Below are 23,030 nucleotides of genomic sequence, written 5' to 3' on the forward strand. Positions count from 1 at the left end.
GTTAATTCATTTTAAAAGAAAGGATATTTTAATTTTCACAGCCTCTTTAATCATTGCTGTTGTCTTGGAAGTTACAAAAGATAAAAAATTAAACAGAAAATCAAAAATCTGTTCTCTAAAATTTTCTTGGTCTGATTAAAATGTATAAAAAGTCGATCGCATTTGAACAAAGAAACATTTTCACGGCTGTAATTGCCCTTCTGTAGAAACTAAGTGCAGAAACTAACATTCTTGTCATTTACAATTTACATTTTAAGGACATTTTGAAGGATAAATCTGGGATCTTTCAACCTGAGATGTGTTTTCTTATGTTTTTGGGTACAAATGATTGATAAGGACAAAAATATTAGTGATTGAGCAAGAATGTTACACCTGACAACCACGAAACAGCTGATGCAGGTTGATAAAACGAGGCCGTACTCATTTCTCCCACTAACAAATTCATATCGTTATAAGTATCTGACAACATTACGTAAAGGATTCCCACAGAAAAAGCTGCTTTATCGTCTGTTAAAAACTAAATTGACAAAAACAGCAATCTTATCTTAAGTGCACTGGAGTTATTGATTTACTGCTAACTCGACCGTTTGTGTAATTGTGCAGTACTTACAAAGGTAAAATGCACAATGATGCAAACTAATTAACTTAACAAAACAGGGCAGCGGTTAAAAAGCAACCCCAGCTGTTTGTGGTGAAACAAAAAGGAGCTTAATCTTTTTTTTTAAAAAGTCCATATCCGTAGAAAACACATTTTGGCAGCTGTTTTGTGGTTGCTGATGAAACTTTTGTTGCTCAATTGTTTCTCAATTTTTGTCCCAATTGATTATTATGCTTCCATAAATCTACTTTGTATAGTTCATGTTGGAAGCCGTATAAAAAGCAAGCAGTAAGTACATGTGAAGTTTTACAAATCAATACAAACTGACGGAGAATTGTTCGTTCTGGGACAAATGTTGTGTGGGAGGAGTCCTCACCTTCTGCCTCATCTCACCCTGACACACTAATCCTCACACTCCTCATCCTCCACTGCAGCGTAGATGACCTGGTTCCTGCGTTTGATCATGGGGGTCGTGCCTCTGCTCCCAGGATTGACGGCTTCGTCACTGGTACGTTTTAAGATTCGTGCAGCGGATTCGTCCTCTTCCCCGCCCTCGCACAGTCCTTCACTTTCTGCTCCAGAGTGAGAGCGAGCTGCCGCTGGGGTTGAGTGGGACGGAGGTGGCAGCTTCATCAAGAGGGACAGGTTAGTGGGTGACACATTGGATTTGGGCTCAGGCAGAACCATACGGGCGGGGGTTTGGACGTCAGAGAGCTTGTCTCCCTTTGCTCCTGCTTTTGACCCGTTCTCCTCCTCCTCTTCCTCCCACTCATCCTCTATGGTGATCTCATCAGGATTATATGAGCTTGATAGTCCCGAGGTGTCCGTTGGATATTCGCTCCGCTCGTCTGCGCTTCCCACGCTGTTTCCATCTTCATCGTCCTCCCCTCCAGTGCTGCCATGAACATTCCCCACCTCACCTACCTGCCCATCCTGGGCGTAGAGGTCCGTGAGACCTAACGTGGCACAGAGCTCCGTCGTCTGAGGGTTGGTGTTGTAGCTGGGGGCGGCGTGGGGCTGGGGCTTGTTGGGGTCGTAGGCCGGCACGGTCCGGCTAAAGTTGTCTGGAATGGCGAGTTCACCGCTGAGAGCCTCCATCACCTGCATCATGGCGGCTTCTGAAGCTCTGAAGTCCCACCTGGTGGAGAAACAGTTCACATGGTAAAACAGCATGAATCTAAACTGTAAGCTGCTTCAGCAATCCATAAAAGATTTAATCTTCGACCTAACTTTTCATACAACTTCCTACGTGTTGATTATCTGCGTACCGTTCGTGCAGGCCATTATTCTCAGGGGGGTTCCAGGGGTGAGGGGTGGCCCTCTGTAGACTGTTTGTGGCCTTCAGAATAGCAAGCCACTCCGGATCATACTCAAGACCCTCAGATGAACCAGGTCTCTCTGGAACATCCACAATCTGCAACCAAAGTCAAACTCTCATCCCTGCACTTTAAATCTACTTGATCTCTGTAAATTCAGCTACAAAACTCTCACCTGTAAGAATTCCCTATAGGGCAAACATTTATCCAGAGACAGGAATTTGGTCACACGTGGGGCAGCATTACCTTTAGGCTGAAGACAGGAGAATTCACTGAGTTGATGAAATTCAGGGATGAATTAGATTTGTTCCCAGACTTGTTTTTCTAGGAGCTGCAGAAACAGTGTCACTCTCACCGGATGCTCCATGACGGCAGCGAATTTCACATGAAGATGAGCAGAGAACCAGTAGTTAGGCTGGAGGTGAGACAGGAGCTCCTCAGCCGCGGGACTTCCCAGAGTGTTTGACTCCACCTCCTGACGCAGAAACTTCTTCTTCCGCAGCAGCTCCCCTACGCTGCCATAGTAGTAGATCCCTCGAGGCCAGTCGTGGCTCATGAAAATGTCCATGGGCATCTGGATCTTAGTGGAGAATGAAACAAAACACAGTTTAGATAAATACAGGGATAAACTTTGAGAGCACTGTACATTAGAAACTGTGATATTTACCTGTTTTAATTTGAACACCTCAATGTTTCGGATGTGATACACACTTCTGAGAGTGTCAGGGTTGTACGGAGGGGATTCATGATGACCTTAAAGAGCAGGCATTCTTCGTAAATGTACTGCATCGTGTGTATGACTCATAGAATAATAAAAAATAAAGATGTACGACGCGACCTCCCATAGTATAAAAATGAATATCTCAGATACGGGTGCTGCCATCTTGAAGAAGAATTTATTTCACGTAAACTTTGACGATTAAGTTTGGTCCATGTCCCACCCACTAAAATGGAGGGGGCAGAGTTTATGACCAGCCACCAGGAGGCATAGTGATGGTTTGACTTCACTTTTGGGAGTTGTCATATCGTCCATCTTCATATACAATCTATGATGTGACTGAAATCATTTAAAGAAAACTCACCTTTTCTGTAGTCACGTGATTTGAAGATTCCAGATAAGCCACCAATTCGAATCCCTTTGTAGCGAATAACACCAGCGTAACCTAGCAACATACGGTCAAGTTAAACCTGAGAATAAACCGATATGCATACACTCAATTTAATCTACTGGTTCCTACCCAGATAATAAATGTTTGGTGCCACCCAGCCCCCATACGAAAGCTCCTGCAGGTGGTTGGAGGCCTCGTGGTTCCCTCCGATGAAGATGGTGAGAACTGGAGCCTTCTTCTCTCCAGAGTAGTATCTGCAACAGACAGGCACGCTCCAGTTTTGAATGCTCTCACTCATATTTACACTTTTTTTTAAAAACTTCAATACGTAACAAAGAACTGACTTGTAGAAGGTTTGCATCGTTCTGTACTTGGCTGGCACTGCCATGCATTTCATGTCTCCCTCATTTCGCACAGCCTGGAAGTCACCACAGCACAGCAGCAGGTCCACTTTCACCCCTTCCTTCTTCTCCAGGTAGGCGATGGTCTCGTAGATCTTGTCAAGCTCCCCATGGCAACAGCCTTCTACTGCGATCTTCATGCTGCACAAAGAGGTGAGCTGCGGATTCACAGAGAAGGTCACATTCACAGTGAGGCTCGGTTGGTATTCTGCGCTCCAGACAGAAGCCTGCTGTTTAAAAGTAATATTTTGATGATGAGTTGAGGAACAGCCAGACAAGTATACAACACAGCTGAGGATATTGTGTATAATGACAGAGCTGCAAAAACTAAACTATTATTCGACTGACAAGTTTTGAGAAAGAAAAATGAAACGTTTTTTTGTTCGTTACTTTAGGTTTATGGATGATTAAGTTAATTTATAATAGCAATGATGATAATTAAAATGTGAAGCTGTAAGTAGGAACGTTTTTCTCACGTATACCTGTTGATTCATGTAAAATTATCTGTCTCAATACAGAGCATGAAGAAAACATCAAGAGAAAGAACCTGAAAGTATATTCTTCAACATCTTTTGACTCAGAATGAATGAGTGAGTGAGTGAGTGAGTGAGTGAGTGGACGCCTCTGTGACACACTGAGAACACAAACATCATGAAACAACACGGACACGTCTTCAAACACGTGAATTAGCAAACATGCAGCTCGTGTTGTGTCTCGTTGGAGATTTTTGTTTATCTGAAAAACTTGCTCCAACAAAGTGAAACCTGGACACATGGAGTTAATGCTACATCGACCTAGCATTAGCACGTGTGTCTCTCTCTCTCTCTGTGTGTGTGTGTGTCAATAAGAGCTTTGGTTAGCATTTACTCTTCTCCGTGTCCTCACGTTTAATCACAGCTGATCTCGAGTGACCGCTGAACACAGCGGAACAGAACATGCAGTAGCAAGCTAGGCTAATAAAACGCCACAACAACGTCACATCGAGGCGCGTGTTTTGTCCCGCATTCAGACCACAACACAACAGACACGCACGGTGGAGACTTACAGTTGCGGGTGAAGAGCTGGGGGACGCGTGTGTCTGGTTCGCAGAGTCGTTCTCTCACAGTCTGAATCTAAAAATCATGTTTTCGCTGCTTTCACACATGAATTTTCCCACCTCGCGTCTGTCGCCCACTGCGCATGCGCACAACGTCACCGGCTTAAGTAAAAACTAAACGTGACACTCGGCAGCAGATTCGACCAAAATAAAAAAATAAAAAATATATATACAAATTATTTTTGATTTATGTTTACATGTTGTATAGTAAATCAATAGAGTGACATCACTTCACTTTGTTTGTAAATCATTGCTTAAAACTAATTACACAGGGAAGCACGTGAATATCTAAATTCAACTGGTTTTAATGGATCTTGTTTCTTATGTGTTGTTGTTGTTTTGTATTAATGTTTGTGTTGTTTTGTCTCCATGACTTTATAATGACTTTATTGTAAACAGCACCCGCACGTGTTGAAGTCATTGTGGAACTAGGAAAGTTAAACTATGAAATTCATATTTTAACTAATTGTCTCCTTGAAGGGTAAAGCACACACGTCTCCACAGATAAAACATGATTATTATTATTATTATGTCTCACTAAGAAGTTTGTTATCATCCATGTATAAATATATATGTTTGTAATTTTAAATGTTCTGAGTGGTCGAGTTATTGTGTCGAAAGTACCCCCAGGAGACGTCACAGTTATAAACAACATTTACCTGACAGATAAACCCAGTGTGTGTGAGCAGCTCTCTGAATCAGCTCCGTGTTTTCTCCTCGTTTCTCCGCAGCTCCGCTCGAACAGGAGCTCAACGCCCGGTTCTCGTCGCAGCCTGACCCCGGAGGCCCCCCGGGGGACCGAGCCGCAGTCACTTTTTTTTTTTTTTTTTTTTTTTTTTTTTGAGAAGCCGCTCTCAGCTGCTCTGGGGGGGCGGAGTGTCTGCACGGTGCTGCGCCGATTGGGGCGCTCGATCGGGGGAAGAGAGATGGCGTGTCTGCTGGAGGCCCCTCTCCGCATCAGCGTGCTGTCTGTGAGTGTCACCCCCCCCCCCGTAGCCACGTTAGCATCGAGCTAACTGCCGCAGCGCGGGGTTCATTTAATCGAATCGGTCAAACAGCGGAGGTGTGTGTGTGTCCTCTGTTAGCATCGAGCTAACTTAAAGGCTTTGCAACATGTAGCACTGTGGAGCGGCGCGCCTACGTAGTGTGCGTTGAACCGTTTTCCATCTCCGGCCTCACCCGGGCGGGCGGGGACGCTCCAGACACCGAGAGGGATGCGTGTGGTTAGTGTCCGCCCGCCCCGGGCCGGTGTGTGAAGTGACGCAAATCGAGCGAAAGAAGTAGCTGTCAAGTGTCACTCGGAATGAGTTAGCAGCTAAGTGCTAAGTGACAGCGCTGCCGCTACTATGATCCAAACACACACACACACACACACTGAGTGAATAATACAGAGTAGAAAACAAGTTGCACATCCGATCTTCTTATTCCAACCACCCACTTACATTATCATCACACTTGTGTCGCTGTGGGTTGCGAATTACTCAGCTGACTTAGCGTAGTTCAGCGAGCTAACGTTAGCTAACCACCAGCCCTGTGGTCAAGCTAGCTAGGCTAACCACTCACTGGTTTCCTCTGGGAGTTTTCTCGGGTTAAAGCTCCGTCAGCGGCTGAAAGTCTCATTTACAGCCGGTGTGTTTTTGAATGTTACCCCAGCAGCCGCCGGCGGTCGTCAGGTGTAACTTGGCTGAAGTTAGCGTGGAAATTGATTCGAAATTGATCGTGTTCAGGACAGTAAAACGCCCCCACATGCAAAAAAAATAACACTGTTAGCAACCTTTTAAGAATGTTTTATATCTCACACTCTACCCGTGCATGTATTTGCTCCTCTGCTCTGTGTATTGTTGTATGCTGGAGGATAAAGGCAGGGACAGAATGTGCTGAGCTCCATGTTGGCACCAGTAGCATCAGTGTGTTGTCAGCTGGGTGAGGGTTACTCCTCTGGGGGTCATGTGGAAAGTTCTGGTCAGAGCTCTCAGTGATAAACAAAGTTTTATTGTGCCACATGTGTCAGGTCCCGTTGCCAGGGATTCAAACCATTAAACTTTAGTTAAATTATCACAAATCAATGAATGGAACATGTGTTTTTCTTCTTATATTTGAAGAGATTAAAGGGATAGCTCATCCAAAAATAAAAATGCACTCATTATCTCACCACTGTGCCGATGGAGGGGTGGGTGAAGTGTTTGAGTCCACACAACGCTTCAGGAGTTTCAGGGGTAAACAGTGTTGCAGCCAAATGCAACCCAATTAAAGTAAATGGTGATTGATTCTTCAAACATATAAAACACAACATGCATTTTAAGTTTTTCATTTACTTTTTGGTTGGGCTGCAACACTGTTTGTCCCTGAAACTCCTTGGCTTCTTGACAACTGGTTAACTATCCCTTTAATTATTCTAGGTTGAAATAATCAATAAATAATGAAGTACAGATTGTTTTTGTCATTTTGTCACTTGTGTGTTACATTTGTCCTCATGCAGGAAGTCACCGCCACTAGTCGCCATTATGTTGACAGACTGTTCGACCCCGACCCACAGAAAGTGCTGCAGGGAGTCATGTAAGTCCTGCTGTTTTAATACCTACCCAAACATTGTCCTCCCTTGTGCATGCAGGGAACGGGTATTCAAAGGTCTGGTTTGCAGTAAATGGCTGCCTGTCCTTTTGCTATTTCACCATCTAGTTTACTGGAGGACTGTGGACTTTAAAACCGATGCATTTCACCACAGCCAGATTTCTTTTTCTTTTTTTCATGAAATCAGCTGGTGTTGCTGTAGGTGGTGGATTAAAATAACCTATTTGAATGTCGCACATTGAAGTTATTCTGTAGACGACATTACTGATTGTGTTGTTGCTGCACGGGCTTGACCTCTGTGTTTACATGCACAGCCTTTCGTGTGACGGCCTATTTCAAAATGCTTTTCCCTCTCTCTCCCTGGCTCACTTTCACTCTGTCTCGATTGCACTGACCTAGACTCTGACTATTACATCGTTATTTTTAACTTCTGAAAGACTAGCTTAGGTTACGACCTGGACCACTCCACTAGCTGAACACCTGACTGACTTGACTGCCTGCTACAGCTACAGCTGTACTTTTCCACTAGCCCCACTCACCTGCTGTCTGATGTCATCTAAGGCGCTTGCAGAGCGGGAGAAAGGCTGGGTTGAAAAATGCAGTGAACACAAATGAACAGACTCATTCTTATGTACTTATACATATTCTCACTCTATCACTTTATTAGGAACACCTTTACACCTGCTTATCCACACAGTTATCCCATTTGCCAAGCATGTGGCTACAGTACACTGCATAAAACCCTGCAAAATCCTTGAGCTTCAGAAAATGTTCACGTCAGTAAGTTCATTGAACTTCTGTGGCCTCTTCAGTCACCAAAGATGAATCTGGTAGAACAACTTTTGGCTGTGGTACAACAGGAGATTGGCAGCTTGAATGTGCAGCTGACAAATCTGCAGAAATGATGCGATGCAATCACATCAACATGGAACAGAATCTCCTTTTTGTTTAGTTGCCTGCACCCACATGTTTTTATCAGTACAAGTACAACACATTGATGTACTGAGATGCTGCTACACTGTTATTTGGAAAGAAATATACAGTACGTCACAGGCAGTGATCTGCAGTGTTGCCATGTCAGCCCTTAAAGTTTTGTTATGCTAGCGAAGCACATTTGTCACAGTTGCTTCAAAGACATTACCAAGAAGGGACCTTTCATGTGTGTGCCCACGTCTGATTTCACAGTGACATGAAGAATGCTGTCATCGGAAACAACAAGCAGAAGGCCAATCTGATCGTCCTCGGAGCTGTGCCGAGGTATGTCTCTGTCTTATGAGACGGAATAAAAATACATCAGAACTATCAAAACTCGAAATGCACTTTACTATCTCCAAGTTCCTTTCACTTTATAGTTTCTTCACACTTTTACAGGCAACTTGCTTTAGTGTGTGTGTGTGTGTTTCTTCATTGTTTCCAGGTTACTATACCTTCTCCAGCAGAGCTCGTCCAGTCTGGAGCTGCGGACCGAGTGCGCTGTGGTGCTGGGCAGCTTGGCCATGGGCACCGAGAACAACATCAAGTCCCTGGTGGACTGTCACATCATCCCCGCTCTTCTCCAAGGTTGGGACGGACACTCCTTCACATCTGCAGAAGTCAACAGCCATGCTGACCTTTGCTTGGAGACCCGGGTCTGAACAATACCTTGTGTTTTGTGCTCGCAGGTCTCTTGTGTCCAGACCTGATCTTCATTGAAGCTTGCCTTCGATGCCTGAGAACGGTCTTCATCAGTCCGGTCACTCCTGTGCAGCTGCTCTACACTGTAGGTTGTCTCGACAATGTTTCACCTGCTGAACACATGAGCAACAATGTGCTTGTGCTCATCACCTTTCTGATTAGCTCAAACATTGAGTGCAGAGTAACAGTCACAAAAATCTGTTTTAATTATTAAATCATTAAATGCAATAATTAGATAAATGTATCGACCATTTCCCTTCATTCATACAGTAGCGTGTCTAGTCGGACATTAATTTGTGTCCTCTTGTGCTGGAAAGGCTGCTCCTTAATAATCTAAAATATTATGTATAGTATTTTACGTAGTATAATATATACAAATATTTCAATGATAATATCACTAATACTGGTTAATGTAGATTTAACACAAGCCTATGTTGACTGAGCAACAGCTCCTTCCTCAGCCACATGTGGTGATTCACTCTGTCTTTTTTAGGACCCCACTGTGATTCCCCATCTAATGTCTCTACTGAGCCGCTCACAGAGAACCCAGGAGTACATCACACAGATCTTCTCCCACTGTTGTAAGGTATTTGTTGGTATTTGGTCAAACACTGTGGAGTCCTGCGTACTTGAAGCCAGACTAAGATTGTTGTAGTTGATCATATGTTTGTTTGTCTGCAGACTCCGGAGCACCAGACGGTTCTTTTCAACCACGGTGCCATCCAGAACATCGCCCCTCTACTTATCTCACGCTCTTATAAGGTACATGTCCGTCCCTGAGTGTGTGTGTACAGTATTTGACAGTTCATTATAAAACCTTGTACGTACTCAGACTCTTTGTGTCGTCTCCTTCTGACCTCAATGTCTCTCCAGGTCCGGATGCAGGCGTTAAAGTGTTTCTCAGTCCTGGCCTATGAGAACACTCAGGTCTCCATGACACTGGTGAATGGTGAGGAAGTCTTGTCTCGTCTTGTCTCTTCTCGTCTCTTCTCGTCTTTTCTCTTCTCTTCTCGTCTCTTCTCGTCTCCTCTCGTCTCTTCTCGTCTTTTCTCTTCTCTTCTCGTCTCTTCTCGTCTCCTCTCGTCTCGTCTCTTCTCGTCTCTTCTCGTCTCTTCTCGTCTCTTCTCTTCTATTCCTGTCTCTTCTCATGAGCTTCACTTTTCAACCCATGTATCTGTTTTTCCCCTCAGTGCTGGTGGATGGGGAGCTGCTCTCTCAGGTATTTGTCAGAATGATGCAAAGGGATCAACCCATTGAAATGCAGCTAACAGCGGCCAAATGGTGAGTGATGTAGACCCGCATGAATTATTATTCATGAATCATATGTGACTGTATTTCCTGTATACTTAAATGTGAAATCTTGTCTCAGTTTAACGTACATGTGTCGAGCGGGTGCAATTAGGACAGATGACAGCTGCATAGTCCTAAAGGTTGGATTTCCTGAGACCTTTTTATTTATTATCATAATTATACAACATTAGTGACACTTTTTGAGTGACTGTAAATATGACTCTGTCTCTCACCCAGACCCTGCCGTGCTTGGTGCGGATGTGTAGTAAAGAGCATTTGCTCGAGGAGCGGGTGGAGGGTGCAGAGACGTTGGCTTACCTGATGGAGCCCGATGTGGAGCTGCAGAGGATCGCCAGCACCACCGACCACCTGGTGGCCATGCTGGCCGACTACTTTAAATACCCCAGCTCTGTGTCCGCCATCACGGACATCAAGAGGGTCAGTCACTGACATTATTTTACAGAGGTGGAAAGGGGCAGATGTAATTGTTGGTGTAATCTTTTGCTACGAATGTTTTCCTGCAACTACTTAATGATGAGTTTTTTAAAATCATTTGCAGCTGGACCACGACCTGAAACACGCACACGAGCTGAGACAAGCTGCTTTCAAACTTTACGCCTCACTCGGCTCTAACGACGAGGACATTCGTAAAAAGGTGACTTTCCTCTGGTTGTATTTTTGTTTAGGAATCAACAGTATAATTTCATGCATACATGTTTATTGTCTAACCCCTCCTCTTCTGTTTTTTTTTTTGCAGATCACAGAGACGGAGAACATGATGGACCGGATAGTCAGTGGCCTTTCGGAATCCAGCATTAAGGTCCGCTTGGCAGCTGTCAGGTACAGTACGAGCCGCTCTCCTCGTCTTCCCATCCTGATGATTACATGACATTTCCCAATAGTCCCGGTAACAAATATTTGAGTCCTGATGATTTTTAAATTGTTTCGTATGAATTATATCAGAAGAGAGGATGTTATTCATCTTTTCTAAAATGAATTTTAAATTTTAGTGAAAAGCATATTCAAGGGCTGCTGATTAGAATTAGTTTATTTATGTATTTTTTCCAGGTGTCTTCACAGTCTTTCACGATCAGTGCAGCAGCTGAGGACCAGCTTCCACGACCACGCGGTGTGGAAACCCCTCATGAAGGTCACTTTTTTTCAGGCTCACTTAATGAAGTAGATGTAACCTGGTGTGTTATTATTGAGTAACGCTGTGCTCTTGTTGTACGTAGCTGCTCCAGAACGCCCCTGATGAAGTCTTGGTGATGGCCTCCTCTACACTATGCAATCTACTGTTGGAGTTCTCACCCAGTAAAGAGGTACACACACACACACACATAGACACACACGCAGACACACACACAGACACACACACACACACACACAGACACATGTTTACCGATCTCAGGTCAACATGACTTCAAATGACTAAGAGTAGCTGCTGGATGTCTCCACTGCCCCCGTGTGGCCAAAACAGATCAGTTATTGCAGGTTTGATATTGACACCATTTGTTTCTGTTCATCTGCAGCCGATCCTGGAGTCGGGGGTAATTGAGTTACTATGCAGTCTGACCCAGAGTGACAGTCCTGCGCTGAGGGTCAATGGGATCTGGGCCCTAATGGTAAGAATAGGATTTTGAGCATTTCCTCGACTGCCTCCTTTTACACTTTGAGACCTTAATGAACGTGGAAATCTAATTTGAGACTTGCTTTCAAGGACTGTGAATGTTAGAAAAAACTCTCTACCCACTGTGTCATGTTTAAACAGGGCGAGATAGAGTTGTGTTTTGTGATTATCGTTAATTTGATCTTTACGGCCTGATTGTTTCATGACGAAACTTCTGTGTGTTTAGAACATGGCGTTTCAGGCAGATCAGAAGGTGAAGGTGGAGATTGTCCGATGTTTGGGTACAGAACAGTTGTTCCGTCTGCTGTCAGACCCCGACACCAACGTGCTGATGAAGACCCTCGGTTTGCTCCGCAATCTGCTTTCAACGCGCCCGGTGAGACATGATCAGAGGCTAGAAGCAAGTAAAAGTCTTTTTTTTGGCCAATTTACCTTCAGTCTCAAACACCGACCGTGTGGACTGAACAGAATTAAGTCTGTGACTGGTCCAAACTAAACTTAGTAGCACTTGTTTCAGGGCCATGACACGACTGTACACTGTCAACTGTTTTAGAAACACCTATTTGATCGTCAGCTCCAACCTTGAATGCTTCACATTTTCTTACCTGCTCTGTAGATTTGAATACATACGAACCCGACATGTGCTGAATCTGCATTAATTCTCCGCAAATGAGAGAAAACCCAGCAGCACTGACTCTCTCTCCTCTCCTCTGGTGTCGTCAGCACATCGACCAGATCATGAGTTCTCATGGGAAGCAGATCATGCAGGCAGTGACCCTCATCCTGGAAGCAGAGCACAGTACAGAGGTCAAAGAACAGGTGAGCGCCTCATTAAGAAAAACAACCTGCAGCTATTTTCTGAATCTGAAACCATCAGAGAAAATGAGTTCATCAAAGCTTTGTTTCTCTGAAACACAAAGAAGGAAATGTTCAAACAGCGCCACTGATGTAACACAACGTTTCTTATCTGTCAGACGTTGTGCATCTTAGCCAACATCGCCGACGGCAACACAGCCAAGGATCTCATCATGACCAATGACGACATGCTCCAGAAAATCAAATACTACATGGTAATGTGCAGGATAACAGTTCCCGCAGCTCACTCTTGATAAACTTTAAGAATGTTTCTATGCAAGATGATTTATCGAGGATATATCACCTGTGTTTTTGTTCTGTCGTTTTTTTTCTTCAGGGTCATTCAAATGTGAAACTGCAGCTCGCCGCCACCTTCTGCATCTCAAACCTGATCTGGAATGAGGAGGACGGTAAGGGACACTCATCATTATCAGTTTACAGATCGTCTCATATTCTTGCCTCTGCAGAACCAGAAGAGATCATTAGTCCTCTGCTCTGGATGAAAACAAGAAAGAAATGACAACGACATTTACTCGTCTGTCTGTTTTTGGAACTGTAAAATGAAATTATAGGCGATGCATTGAATCCATTTTCATACATCTTCCTCTGGTTTGTGTGTTCTTCCAGGTTCTCAGGAGCGTCAGGACAAGCTGAGGGAGATGGGCTTCGTGGACATCTTGCACAAACTCACCCAGGCCTCCGACTCCAACCTCAGTGACAGGTGGGCCTCGACAGCAAATCATGAAAACACAGAACCTTCTAGACACTGTTAGTGAAGCAGGGTGGACTGACTGTGTGTTTGTCTCGCAGGGCGAAGACGGCGATGCAACAGTACCTGGCATGACTACAGAGGGGAGGGGTCCTCTACTGCCAGCCTAACTAACAATCGTCTGGACGGGACGGCGTTGGTTCTTTTTGTCTTGATGCACAAAGACACCTTTTGTTTTGTTTTTTTTTGGACCTGTGGCTGGCGTCCGTTCACCTCCAACCCACCGTCCGACACCACCACCTCAAACGTTCTGCTCGCTCCAGACCTCTCGTTTTGGAGAATCTGAGAATGTGGTTGTTGGGAAATCAACGGTTAGGAGGGTTTCACTTGTTTTCCTTCTTCTCCTTCCTGCAAGGATGAAGTTAAATTTTTCCTTTTGAGACTTTGCGATTTAAGAATTGCCTTTTTTTTTTTTTTTTCCATTGGAGAGCAGCAGCCGGACACCAGCGCCGCCTCGGTGCTTTTGGACTCCTGATTCTGGAGACGCGGGTCTCAGAGAAACCGGACTACAAGGTTTGACACATGAGCACGGCTGTCGGACAGCAAGGCTTCCCAGTTTTATTTTTTTTTTAATTTTTAACTAATAATATTAATATTAATGTTTCCTTAAGGCGTCGCAAGTAAGGACACATTTGGAAAAAACACAGACTGCCTATTTTGAAATTCTGGGTGTTTTTTTTGTGGATACATACCTCGTAAATAGAGATATATATAAACATAAATATATATTTTTGGATTTTTATTTTTCCCCGCCCTGGCTCTTTGTCATTCACCCTCTCTGAACCCAGATTCTCAGTGTGGTGAATCACTGAGGCCTGATTCACGTGTCTGAACTTGGACATGGAGTATGGAGGTGAAAAAGAAATGTATTCCCCCTAGTTTTTCTTTTCTTTTTCACTGTTGTGGTTCTGTGTGCACTGGAGCCTGTCACGTTTGTCCAATATTCTTATGATCCCAATGGGAGATGTAGTTCCAGAGTTGATGGCGCTCTGACCCGCCCAGCTACGAGTTAAGAGGCACGAGGACACAGAACAGCAGAGATTAGAGGACGGAAGTGTCCTCACGCCTCTGTTGAATCTGTTCTCGCAGCCGCCTCATTAATGTGTTTGTCTTCAGGGATAAATAAAATTCCTGAGCTCCGAGGTTGTTTTTTTTTTTTTTTTTCCTCTCTGTGTTTTGAGAAGTGAAGAGTAGAAATGCGGAATAATGGAAGAACAATTTGAGACTGACCCCTGGAGGGTAAAAGCACTAAGTGCAGCCACAAAAGCATATTCATGTGCGACACTGTGTTTCGTCCCTCCCGCATATTGTTTCTTTTCCCACCAGGATCTTTCTAGAGTGTTGTTCCCTGACATTTCAAACCTTACTGAAGCTCTGATAGAATGAATGTTACCATTAAAAATATATGCAGACCTGAAGAAGGATCTCCTCTGTGAAGTGTCTTATTTCTGTGCCACCGGTCGTTCAGATTGAGATTCAATTGTTTTCTGATTTACGTGGTCCAGAGTTTTTAAGAGGAGGATGCTGATAACCTGTTTCTCTGAAAAACTAGGTTTCCAGCAATGTTTGAAAAACCAGCAGCTTTGTTCAACAACTGCAGAAGAAAATGTGGATTAAAAAAAATTCTTTGCTGCATGACAAAAAATGATTTGACTCAATCTCCACTATTTCTTAATCCTAATGAAAAACTACTTCCAGAAATAACATTTGTCCAAAATTAAACAATTTACATTTACAAACCGTGTTTGTTTAATATTTTATAATTTTGTGTTTTTCACGGAGCGACCTGGATCAATAAACTCGGGCTGCAGCCAACAATTGATCAATTCATTGTTTTCTTTGTAAAAGGAAATAGTAAAAGTTTTCTCACCGACCGAGTTTTGTCCGACCAACATTTCAGAATCCAAACTTTTATTTTACCATCATGCAATATTTGATGCAGTAACAATATTTGACTCCTTTGCTTAAATAAAATAAGGAAAATGAGTCAAATCTATTTTTGCTTCAGTAATCAAATGTTTTCTTTTTCCAAATAATGTTTAATTACTAAAAGAATTTCATGATTTATCTCGAACCACTTGTTCTTTGATTCATGGGGGGGGGGGGGGCTGGAGTCAATGTTAAACATCCTCTGAGACTCACATGAAATGCTGACACACGTGTGGACTCACACAGGCTCAGATCTTACAAAACAACACTTCTTTATTGTTGTACAGTTTGTAATCCTGGTAAAGTTTCTTTTTTTAAATGTAACAGTAGTCATTAACAAAATACATCTGAAACCCAGCAGCCTCCAGCAGGGCCGGCCGTCCGTTAACTCCCCCATCAGCCCCCCGGCCCTCCACAGCTCAAAAGCAGGCACATTCCTCATGCAAAAAGAAGCTGTGACATGCATTTGATTTAAAACCTTTTGGAAACCCCCCCCCCCCCCCCCCCCCACCCTGCGCCCTCCCTCTCAGCCTCAGAGAAAACCTGCGGGGATCCGAGCTCCTGAGACGTGGACGGGAGTTCTGCTCAGTGAACCAGAGTCCGACTCGTCCCTCGCCCTGCTCCCCGTTACTGAAAATAGAAACCAGAAATCTGACTCTCTATATTACATTGTATATAACGCCGTGCACAAAGCACCTCGGCAAAGCAAAGACAGAAATGCACTGAAGTCCTGAGACCTCCAGAGTGATGCAGCCTGGGTAGCGTAGTTTTCGAGCTCTAGGCTGGTGCCTCGTACCGGTGGGTGGGGAAAGAGGATGCAGATGATGAAGTGTGCGTATTCCAAGATATGCTCTGTGTGTGTGTGTGTGTGTGTGTGTGTTTTTGTGTATATGTGTGTGTGTGTGTGTGCTACATAAGAGTCGGGGAGGTTACACTCAGTCTGGAGTGAAACCTTGAATCATAAACCTTCCTCCTCTGCCTCACACGTCCCAGAAGTGCAATATATTTCCTCATCGACAAAAATAAATCTAATAAATAAACAAAGAGTTCCACGTTAGATCAAGGTGCAGTTGTTCTCTGAATGTGTCGTCTATGGCTTTCTGGTGTAAATTTTGATCCAAATGCTGCCTGCAGTCAGCAGCTGAGGGGCTTTAGAGGAATGTCTTTATGTGGAGAAGGCACGAATGGCTGGATGGCTAAAGCTCAGGAGTGATGTGGGAGTTTGCTATACAATCTGGTAGGCTGGTTGTAAACAGTCATGGTAGTGAAATAAACAGTGAAATATTTGTATCCGCGCAGTTCTTCTTCCAGAAATCTTGCTTTTGTCTTTGGCACACGACCCCGACCCGCTAGACTGCGGGCTTCAAACTTCTCTACAGGGAAATAAACCGACGCTAACATCTTCTAATGTCGTGAGGCGCATGTGTGTGAAGAGATGACTCCAGTGGATGAGCAGAAAACTGCAAACAGGCTCAACGTGTGTTCTGAGCAGATCTGACACGACTGAGACTGAATGAAGACGTACATTCCCAGTCCCGGTGTCGGTGCTTTAGATCGTCCAGCTGAGAAATCTGTGTTTGTTCCTCAGAGAGGAGGAGAAATCCATACTGGGCTTTAAAGAACAATAATTGTGAGTTTGTTTGCCGGAGGCTCCACAGATCGATGGTGGTGGTTTAAGAAGATGTGCTCTGGTCCTGTGAGACCCAGACGCTGCCCGGATGGACTGAAGCTACTCGAGTGTTGATACTGTGAGACGTCCTGCTGTAGTTCTACGGTTCCCTCACTCTGATCAGCTGACTGTCCACCTGTCTGTCCTTTTAGTGCAGGCGTCTGTTTCCTGTTGGTTTTCAGCCTGTCCTCACTTTCTCTGATCTGCTACTTCACCGTCACCCCTCACGTTTGCTCAGTTCCAGCTCATTCATAACGCTGGCTCCTCTTCATCGATGAAGCTGATGTGCTCTGTGGAGGACCTCCCCTCCTCCGCCTGTCGTCCCCACTCCTGCATCTCCAGCTCCTGGGGGTGAGGGACAGGTCTGGCGTCCCCGTGGCGCAGGTGTGGTTTACACCCAGCTGGAGTCTGGGTGTCTCCTCCCTGTCTTCTCCATGCAGTGACAAGGTCCAGAGACAAGGGCAGGGAGAGGGTGGAGGGATGCAGGGGGACGGCCGGGGACATGAGGGGGACGGAGGGGGAAGGCCTCAACCTTTGGTCTCCAGGAGAGGACGTTAGTGATGGGGGAGCAGAGCAGTGGGAGGACAAGGGAGGAGAGGTGTCTTGGGAGGGAGGCGGGGGTTGCAGACCTCTGCTGGCACAGCTGGCAGGTCGGGACGGGTGCGGGCCTTGGCAGGGTGAGAGGGACAGCGAGGACGAGAGAGACATGGAGAAGGAGAGAGAGGGTGAAGGTGTGTGAGAGGTCAGGGGAGGCTGCTCCTGCAGCGACGGCACAAAGACGCCGTTACTGGAGGAAGCGTGGAGGCTCCTGGGGGCCGGGGACCCATCAGGAAAACCCTCTTCAGGTGAAAGATGGTCAGAGTTCACAGGGCTCTTGGTTCCGCCTCCCGGGGACCTGGACTGAGGCTGCGGCGACGCTGACGGAGAAGAATTAAACATTTTTGGTGCGTGAGGAGTTGGGAGGAGGCATCCTGGCAAGTCCACTCCCTCCATGTCTCCACTGTCCAACAGAGAATGGCAGTCCGGTCTCTGGAGGGAACAAGGTGTGGCGGTGGGCGGCGCCACGAGGGAGGTGCTCGTTGACAGCTGGCTGGCACTGCTAGGGGGCGGGGTTAAATTTGGCACCATGGTCATCAGGATCGGCTGCACCGCCACTTGGAGGAGGGGCTTGAGGAGGAGCGTCATTTCCTGCAGCTCCTGACTGAGCTTGGAAACTTGTTTGGAGAGACTGTTCATCTGTGTGAGGACGAGAGACACAGCGTCAACACACAGGAAACCAGAGGAGGGGACATCACCCAGTGTCTCACTGTCCACACGACAAAGTCCACAACATCAAAGACATAATCTAACATCAATAAGACTCATGTCCTCAGATCAAACACTAGAGCAGCACCATCCCTTCACATCTGGAGCTCGGTCTGTCTGTTCAATGTTGATGTTCTTATATTTACCCGTGGATTGTATTTTACGAGCCGATCGTATATTGTAATGTGAAAACTGGAATAGATACTGGAGCAGAAATACTGTATATCGTAGCATAAAACAGAAATTGCACAGGATCTTTATACTTTCCACCACTGCGTAACTATTTCATGTGCAGGACTCAGTGTCATGATATTTGTGTCGGTGGCAAAGTTTTTACGCAGAAACTGGTGTTTGTAAGAATATCAGTGGGGTTTTAGATCGTTAAAGATATTTCAGAACATCGGTGTTTTCTTACGTTAAAAAAACGCATTCATTAAATTAATTAATATTTCAGACTTGTTGCAAGATCAACCAAAGTTTTTTAAAAGATTAGAATGGTACAACTAACCATCAGGAATGTTACCATGGTAACACCCCTGCGTACAGCACTACTACATTTAGTGGATGTGAAAATTTTTAGGCAGAAACCGTTCGATAGTGGGGAAAAAACAAACTACAGAGTAAAAGATTATTTAACTTCTAAGAATCATTGTTGAGTTTGAAGATTTATGAGCCAAATGAGAAGTGTTTCATGAATGGACACATGGTGGCGCTGTACGCAGCAAAATAAAGACATTTCCTCAGCCTGGCACCATTTTACAGTGAAATCTGTTGTGTAGTTTATGAAACAGCTGATAATTAAAGCCTTGTTGCAACATCATCCTCTTCCTCATCTTCATCATCACTCACCTCCTCCGTCAGTTTGGAAACACTCTGCTTGATCTCAGTCTGCTCCCGGATTCCTGCAGCAACACAAACACACATGCATGAACGTGGATCCTCCACACACACACACACACACACACACACACACACACGGATCTGACACGGTGGTCCAGTGGGTTACCTGGGTACGGGGAGGGCGGAGCTGCAGGGGAGAGGCTGGGGCTGAACTCAAACTTCTGTGACGAGGTGGAGCTCGTCTCTGTTTCGATGCCGTCCACGAATCTGTGCAAGGGGGGGGGGGGGGACAGAGAAGTAATCACAGATGTTTCAAACTCATCCATCAGCAGCTCGTGTACACACACACACACACACACACACACACACACACACACACACACACACACACACACACACACACACACACACACGTTTACTCTCCTCACATTTTCCCACAGTGTGAAAATCTTTACACCTTCTAACAGCAGCCAGGCCCCATGTGATCTGCTGGTTGCCATGGCAGCCCGGCACCTATGCTGCAGCGTCAGACTGCAGATTGTGCAGCAGTTTCTCTGATCTCACTCTGAGAATATTAGTGATGCTCGACTGTGCTGTCGTTCGCAGTGACCTCTGTGTGTGTGTTCATGTTTGTGTATCCGTGTGTGTGTTTATTTGCGTGTATTTGTATGTGTGTGTGTGAATGCATGTGTGTGTGCGTGTATATGTGGGTGCATATTTTTGTGTGTGTGTGCGTATGTATGCATGTGTGGACACTCTGTGTGTGTGTGTGTGTGTGTGTGTGTGTGTGTGTGTGTGTGTTACCTGGGGCTGAGTTCAGGCGGTGCACTGCAGAAGCTGACCACCGGTATCTGCAGGGTGGTGGGGCGTATGTGCTCGGAGGGGGCTCGGAACGGCCTGGGCGGCAGCAGAGGGGAGCGCAGGGGCGAGTTGAGGCCCCTGCTGAGGCGCAGCGGGGAGCGAGGAGCACGGGACACAGAGTTCTGCTCCTCGTCGCCCTCCTCATCCTCACGGATCGATGGCAGCTTCTTCACCAGGCCGCCGTTACTCTCCCAGTCCACCTGAGAGAGGGAGGACGACCACAGTGTGAATGTATCTGCAGTGGATGTGAGGCTCTTGAATATACAGAGACTCAGTGTCGGTAAATGGAGCGTAGTGACGAGGCTGTAACTGTGGGTGGCAGACAAACATCAGAGTTTTCCAACATTAGATGTGCGATGTTCTCACCTCAACACTCCCTCCTCCGACAGAGAGCGTATAAGGAGACAATTCTCCTCCAGAATATTCTCGTTTATTTTTAGAAGATTTTTTTGAGCCTGTTTTCTTTCACAGCTTTACTCTGGTGTTGTGATGCACATTCTATTCCAGTCTCCGTATGAAACCACATTTAAATTCATCCTGGTTTTTATTTGGATCTCATAATTATCAGTCCCCGAAATATGAATTGTTCTCCGAGAACTCTGATGTCAAATAACATCATATCTAAATAAATGTGAAAGTGGGAAAAAAAATTCCTGGATCTTTGTCCCTGAGCCACATCATCATTCCAACAAGTTTCCATCCAGTAGTTTCTATGTGCTCCTGCTCAATAACAGACAAATGTAGAGGCAACAATCCAGCACTCAGGTTTTCTTTTCCTCTCAATGTTCAGATCTTCGCAGAGAAAAGTGAAATAAGTTTTTAAAAATGAAATATTTGGCTCAATGTATTAAGATCTGAAGACACCAGAAGTAAAGACTTGTCCCTCCCATCCCCCTCGAGGGACGATGTCAGAAAGAGAAATGAAGAGATTTACAGTTAAATTCTAATTATGTCCCACACACACACACACACACACACAGTGATTATATAAATAGAATATATCATAACATCTCTAATGCAGAGCGACTGGATCAGATAGAAATGACAACATTTCATATCTCATCCTGCAGACGAGCCTACGCCCCTCTGCTCTCTCCCTTTAATCAAGTCTCCCTCTTCTCCTCTCCTTCCCTGCCGGCTCAGCATTCTCCCTCTTTCTCCTCCTCCCCCACTTCCCTCCCCTCAGCCGACCCCCCCTACCCCCCCTCCTGTGCCACCGTAATGTATTTTTAGCTCTCTTCTTCTAATCTTAGCTCCCAGCACCAGAGGAAACCAAGGAACGCTCTGTGATGCGGGGGCGTGATAAGTGTGTGCCTGCCGCGTGTCGGCGTGCACGTGTCTGTGTGCGCGTGGGGGGGGGGGGGGGTGGGGGGGTGGGGGGTGGGGGGGGGGGGGGGTGTACTGAAGTTTGCATTCCCTTCACATGGTGTGTGTGTGTGTGTGTGTGATTAAGCTGTATGTGCAGGGACACACGTTCAGTATGAGGATGTATGTAAACTGTATGTGCGCCTGCAAGAACAAGAATGAACAAAGTGCTCCTTCTCTTATTGATGGTGCAGCAGTGCGAGGGTTGCATGAGTGTGTACGTGTGTCTGTGCATGTGTGTGTGTGTGTGTTTGTACAGTACGTGTAGGTTATGTGTTTTTCTTATGTCACGTTTCTGCTGCAGAGACTGAAAGGCAAGCATGAGCACGGGATACAAAGCAGGCTGTAACCTCCCTTGGTTTCTCCAGCACAGCTCGGTGAACTCGGTCAACTGGTTGCTCTTGCACGTTGCATAGTTTTGGCCGAAGCTCCAGGGTCAAGAGAGTCTGTGTGCAGCCTGCAAATCAGCACGGAGGCTCTGAAAACCCAACCGTCGCTGCTCTCGTCTCATTGAAGCTTTCCCACATTCTCTCCTTCTTCCTCCAGATCATCATTTCTTGTATATTTCATGAAGCTCACACGTCTCTGTTCTTGTTGTTATGAACACCCTCATTCACCCTCTTGAGAATGAAGCTGTGCAGTCTTACATACATATTCACACACACACACACACACACACCCCTGAGCTGCTGGTACCAGAAGGACTTTGCATACATAACCACGGTGGACATCTGCAATCCAGACCGGGGCGGCAGGTTGTGTGTCCTCCACACACTGCTACAGACACACACACGCACACACACACACACACACACACACACAGACACACACTGACATGAGCACACATTTGCACCCCGCTCACACTCTGCAGTAAACGTGCTGTGCCCTGCAGAAACAAACACGACTGCAGTGCGAGAGGAGGTTTGTGAGGAAGAGCAGATATAAAAATGAGATAGTTCCCCCCTCCTCTTCGTCTCTCCTCCTCGTCTCTCCTCCTCCTCCTCTCGACTGACTGGGCTATTTATATCGAGCAGGATCCAATCTTAGCAGCAGCTGCAGGGGACGCAGCCAGTCAGGGAGAGCCCGTGCTTCCCCTCGTGCTCTATTTTTAGCATTAGGGCAGCTTCAAACAGCAGCACTGAGCTATTCTTGTCCTGGTGTTTTGCTCCCACTGCTGCACCAGATGAAAGTGCTGGATTCAGTTTTGTGTGTTTGGTCGAGAAAAAGCACTTCAAGGCTTGAGGCTGGAGAAATTGCGATGCGTGCGCAGATCTGTGTGTGTGCATTAAAGTGGTGTCAGTGAGGTCATGCATAGCTTTTATGCATCAGACTCGCCTTAAGGTGAGCGTCTCCTCAGGCCGCACGTTATCGACATTTGAAATTCCATTTTTAATTTGCGCTTTCCAAGGCTGCACACAGAATGTTGTGTCTGTAAGATGAAGACTGGGCCTTTATAAATACACAATGTACAGACAGTCTTTATTCCTGCAGACTGTCCTTGACTGTTTACTGAGCTGAGACGTCAGGACAGTTTGTTTCTTCTGCCTCTATATTTCTACTTGAGTTGCTCCGACACAAACTCGTGAACCACTGTCTGGTCGTCAAGGTTGTCTGTTCCAAACGACTGACTGCACCCGGGGAGCTTATGTTTTCACCCCTGTACGTTTGTTTTTACGCAAAATCTGCTGGACGTATTATCACAAAACCACGGTGGGAGGATTCAGTCTGAAAAGAACCCAATACATCTGGATG

General features: G+C 45.6%; 3 protein-coding genes across 7 annotated transcripts in view; 1 reads left to right on the forward strand and 2 right to left on the reverse strand.

Annotated features, from left to right (window-relative positions):
• Positions 1-5: 5 nt before the first annotated feature.
• On the reverse strand, positions 6-5,314 carry dbr1 (debranching RNA lariats 1). Of its 3 annotated transcripts, none has more exons than XM_069532560.1 (9): positions 5,180-5,314; positions 3,368-3,582; positions 3,153-3,277; positions 2,997-3,077; positions 2,582-2,667; positions 2,270-2,494; positions 2,090-2,167; positions 1,867-2,012; positions 6-1,736 (listed from the first exon to the last, which is right to left on the reverse strand). In XM_069532560.1, exons 2-9 carry the CDS (start codon positions 3,562-3,564, stop codon positions 1,001-1,003), a joined length of 1,674 nt encoding a protein of 557 aa, XP_069388661.1. In that variant the 5' UTR covers positions 3,565-3,582; positions 5,180-5,314; the 3' UTR covers positions 6-1,000. The 3 variants fall into 3 exon arrangements, with proteins under 3 accessions (XP_069388661.1, XP_019966641.2, XP_019966642.2); XM_020111082.2 differs by lacking the exon at positions 5,180-5,314 and adding an exon at positions 4,470-4,617; XM_020111083.2 differs by lacking the exon at positions 5,180-5,314 and adding an exon at positions 4,470-4,594 and having other exon boundaries at positions 3,368-3,654.
• Positions 5,315-5,356: 42 nt separating this feature from the next.
• armc8 (armadillo repeat containing 8) lies at positions 5,357-14,733 on the forward strand. 2 transcript variants are annotated; one of them, XR_011244274.1, is made up of 22 exons: positions 5,357-5,491; positions 7,000-7,076; positions 8,277-8,348; positions 8,509-8,651; positions 8,753-8,850; positions 9,259-9,351; positions 9,447-9,527; positions 9,639-9,714; positions 9,956-10,046; positions 10,135-10,195; positions 10,293-10,493; positions 10,615-10,710; positions 10,813-10,895; positions 11,124-11,205; positions 11,291-11,377; positions 11,588-11,680; positions 11,912-12,061; positions 12,302-12,504; positions 12,660-12,755; positions 12,878-12,950; positions 13,168-13,261; positions 13,351-14,733. XR_011244274.1 is itself a non-coding variant. In XM_020111699.2 (22 exons), exons 1-22 carry the CDS (start codon positions 5,447-5,449, stop codon positions 13,382-13,384), a joined length of 2,022 nt encoding a protein of 673 aa, XP_019967258.1. In that variant the 5' UTR covers positions 5,357-5,446; the 3' UTR covers positions 13,385-14,733. The 2 variants fall into 2 exon arrangements, 1 of the variants encoding a protein (XP_019967258.1); XM_020111699.2 differs by having other exon boundaries at positions 12,409-12,504.
• Positions 14,734-17,025: 2,292 nt separating this feature from the next.
• Positions 17,026-23,030, reverse strand: part of kcnh3 (potassium voltage-gated channel, subfamily H (eag-related), member 3) — a 74,408-nt gene continuing 68,403 nt past the window's right edge. For both annotated transcript variants that reach the window (XM_069532545.1, XM_069532543.1), the window contains exons 12-15: positions 19,857-20,113; positions 19,219-19,319; positions 19,062-19,114; positions 17,026-18,143 (exon numbers count right to left, since the gene is read on the reverse strand). In XM_069532545.1, the coding sequence (XP_069388646.1) occupies positions 17,157-18,143; positions 19,062-19,114; positions 19,219-19,319; positions 19,857-20,113 (1,398 nt within the window). In that variant the 3' untranslated portion in view covers positions 17,026-17,156. The remainder of the gene's footprint in view (positions 18,144-19,061; positions 19,115-19,218; positions 19,320-19,856; positions 20,114-23,030) is intronic.

The sequence above is a fragment of the Paralichthys olivaceus genome, chromosome 10 (assembly GCF_024713975.1).
Source record: "Paralichthys olivaceus isolate ysfri-2021 chromosome 10, ASM2471397v2, whole genome shotgun sequence".
In the NCBI taxonomy this organism is placed as follows: domain Eukaryota; kingdom Metazoa; phylum Chordata; class Actinopteri; order Pleuronectiformes; family Paralichthyidae; genus Paralichthys; species Paralichthys olivaceus.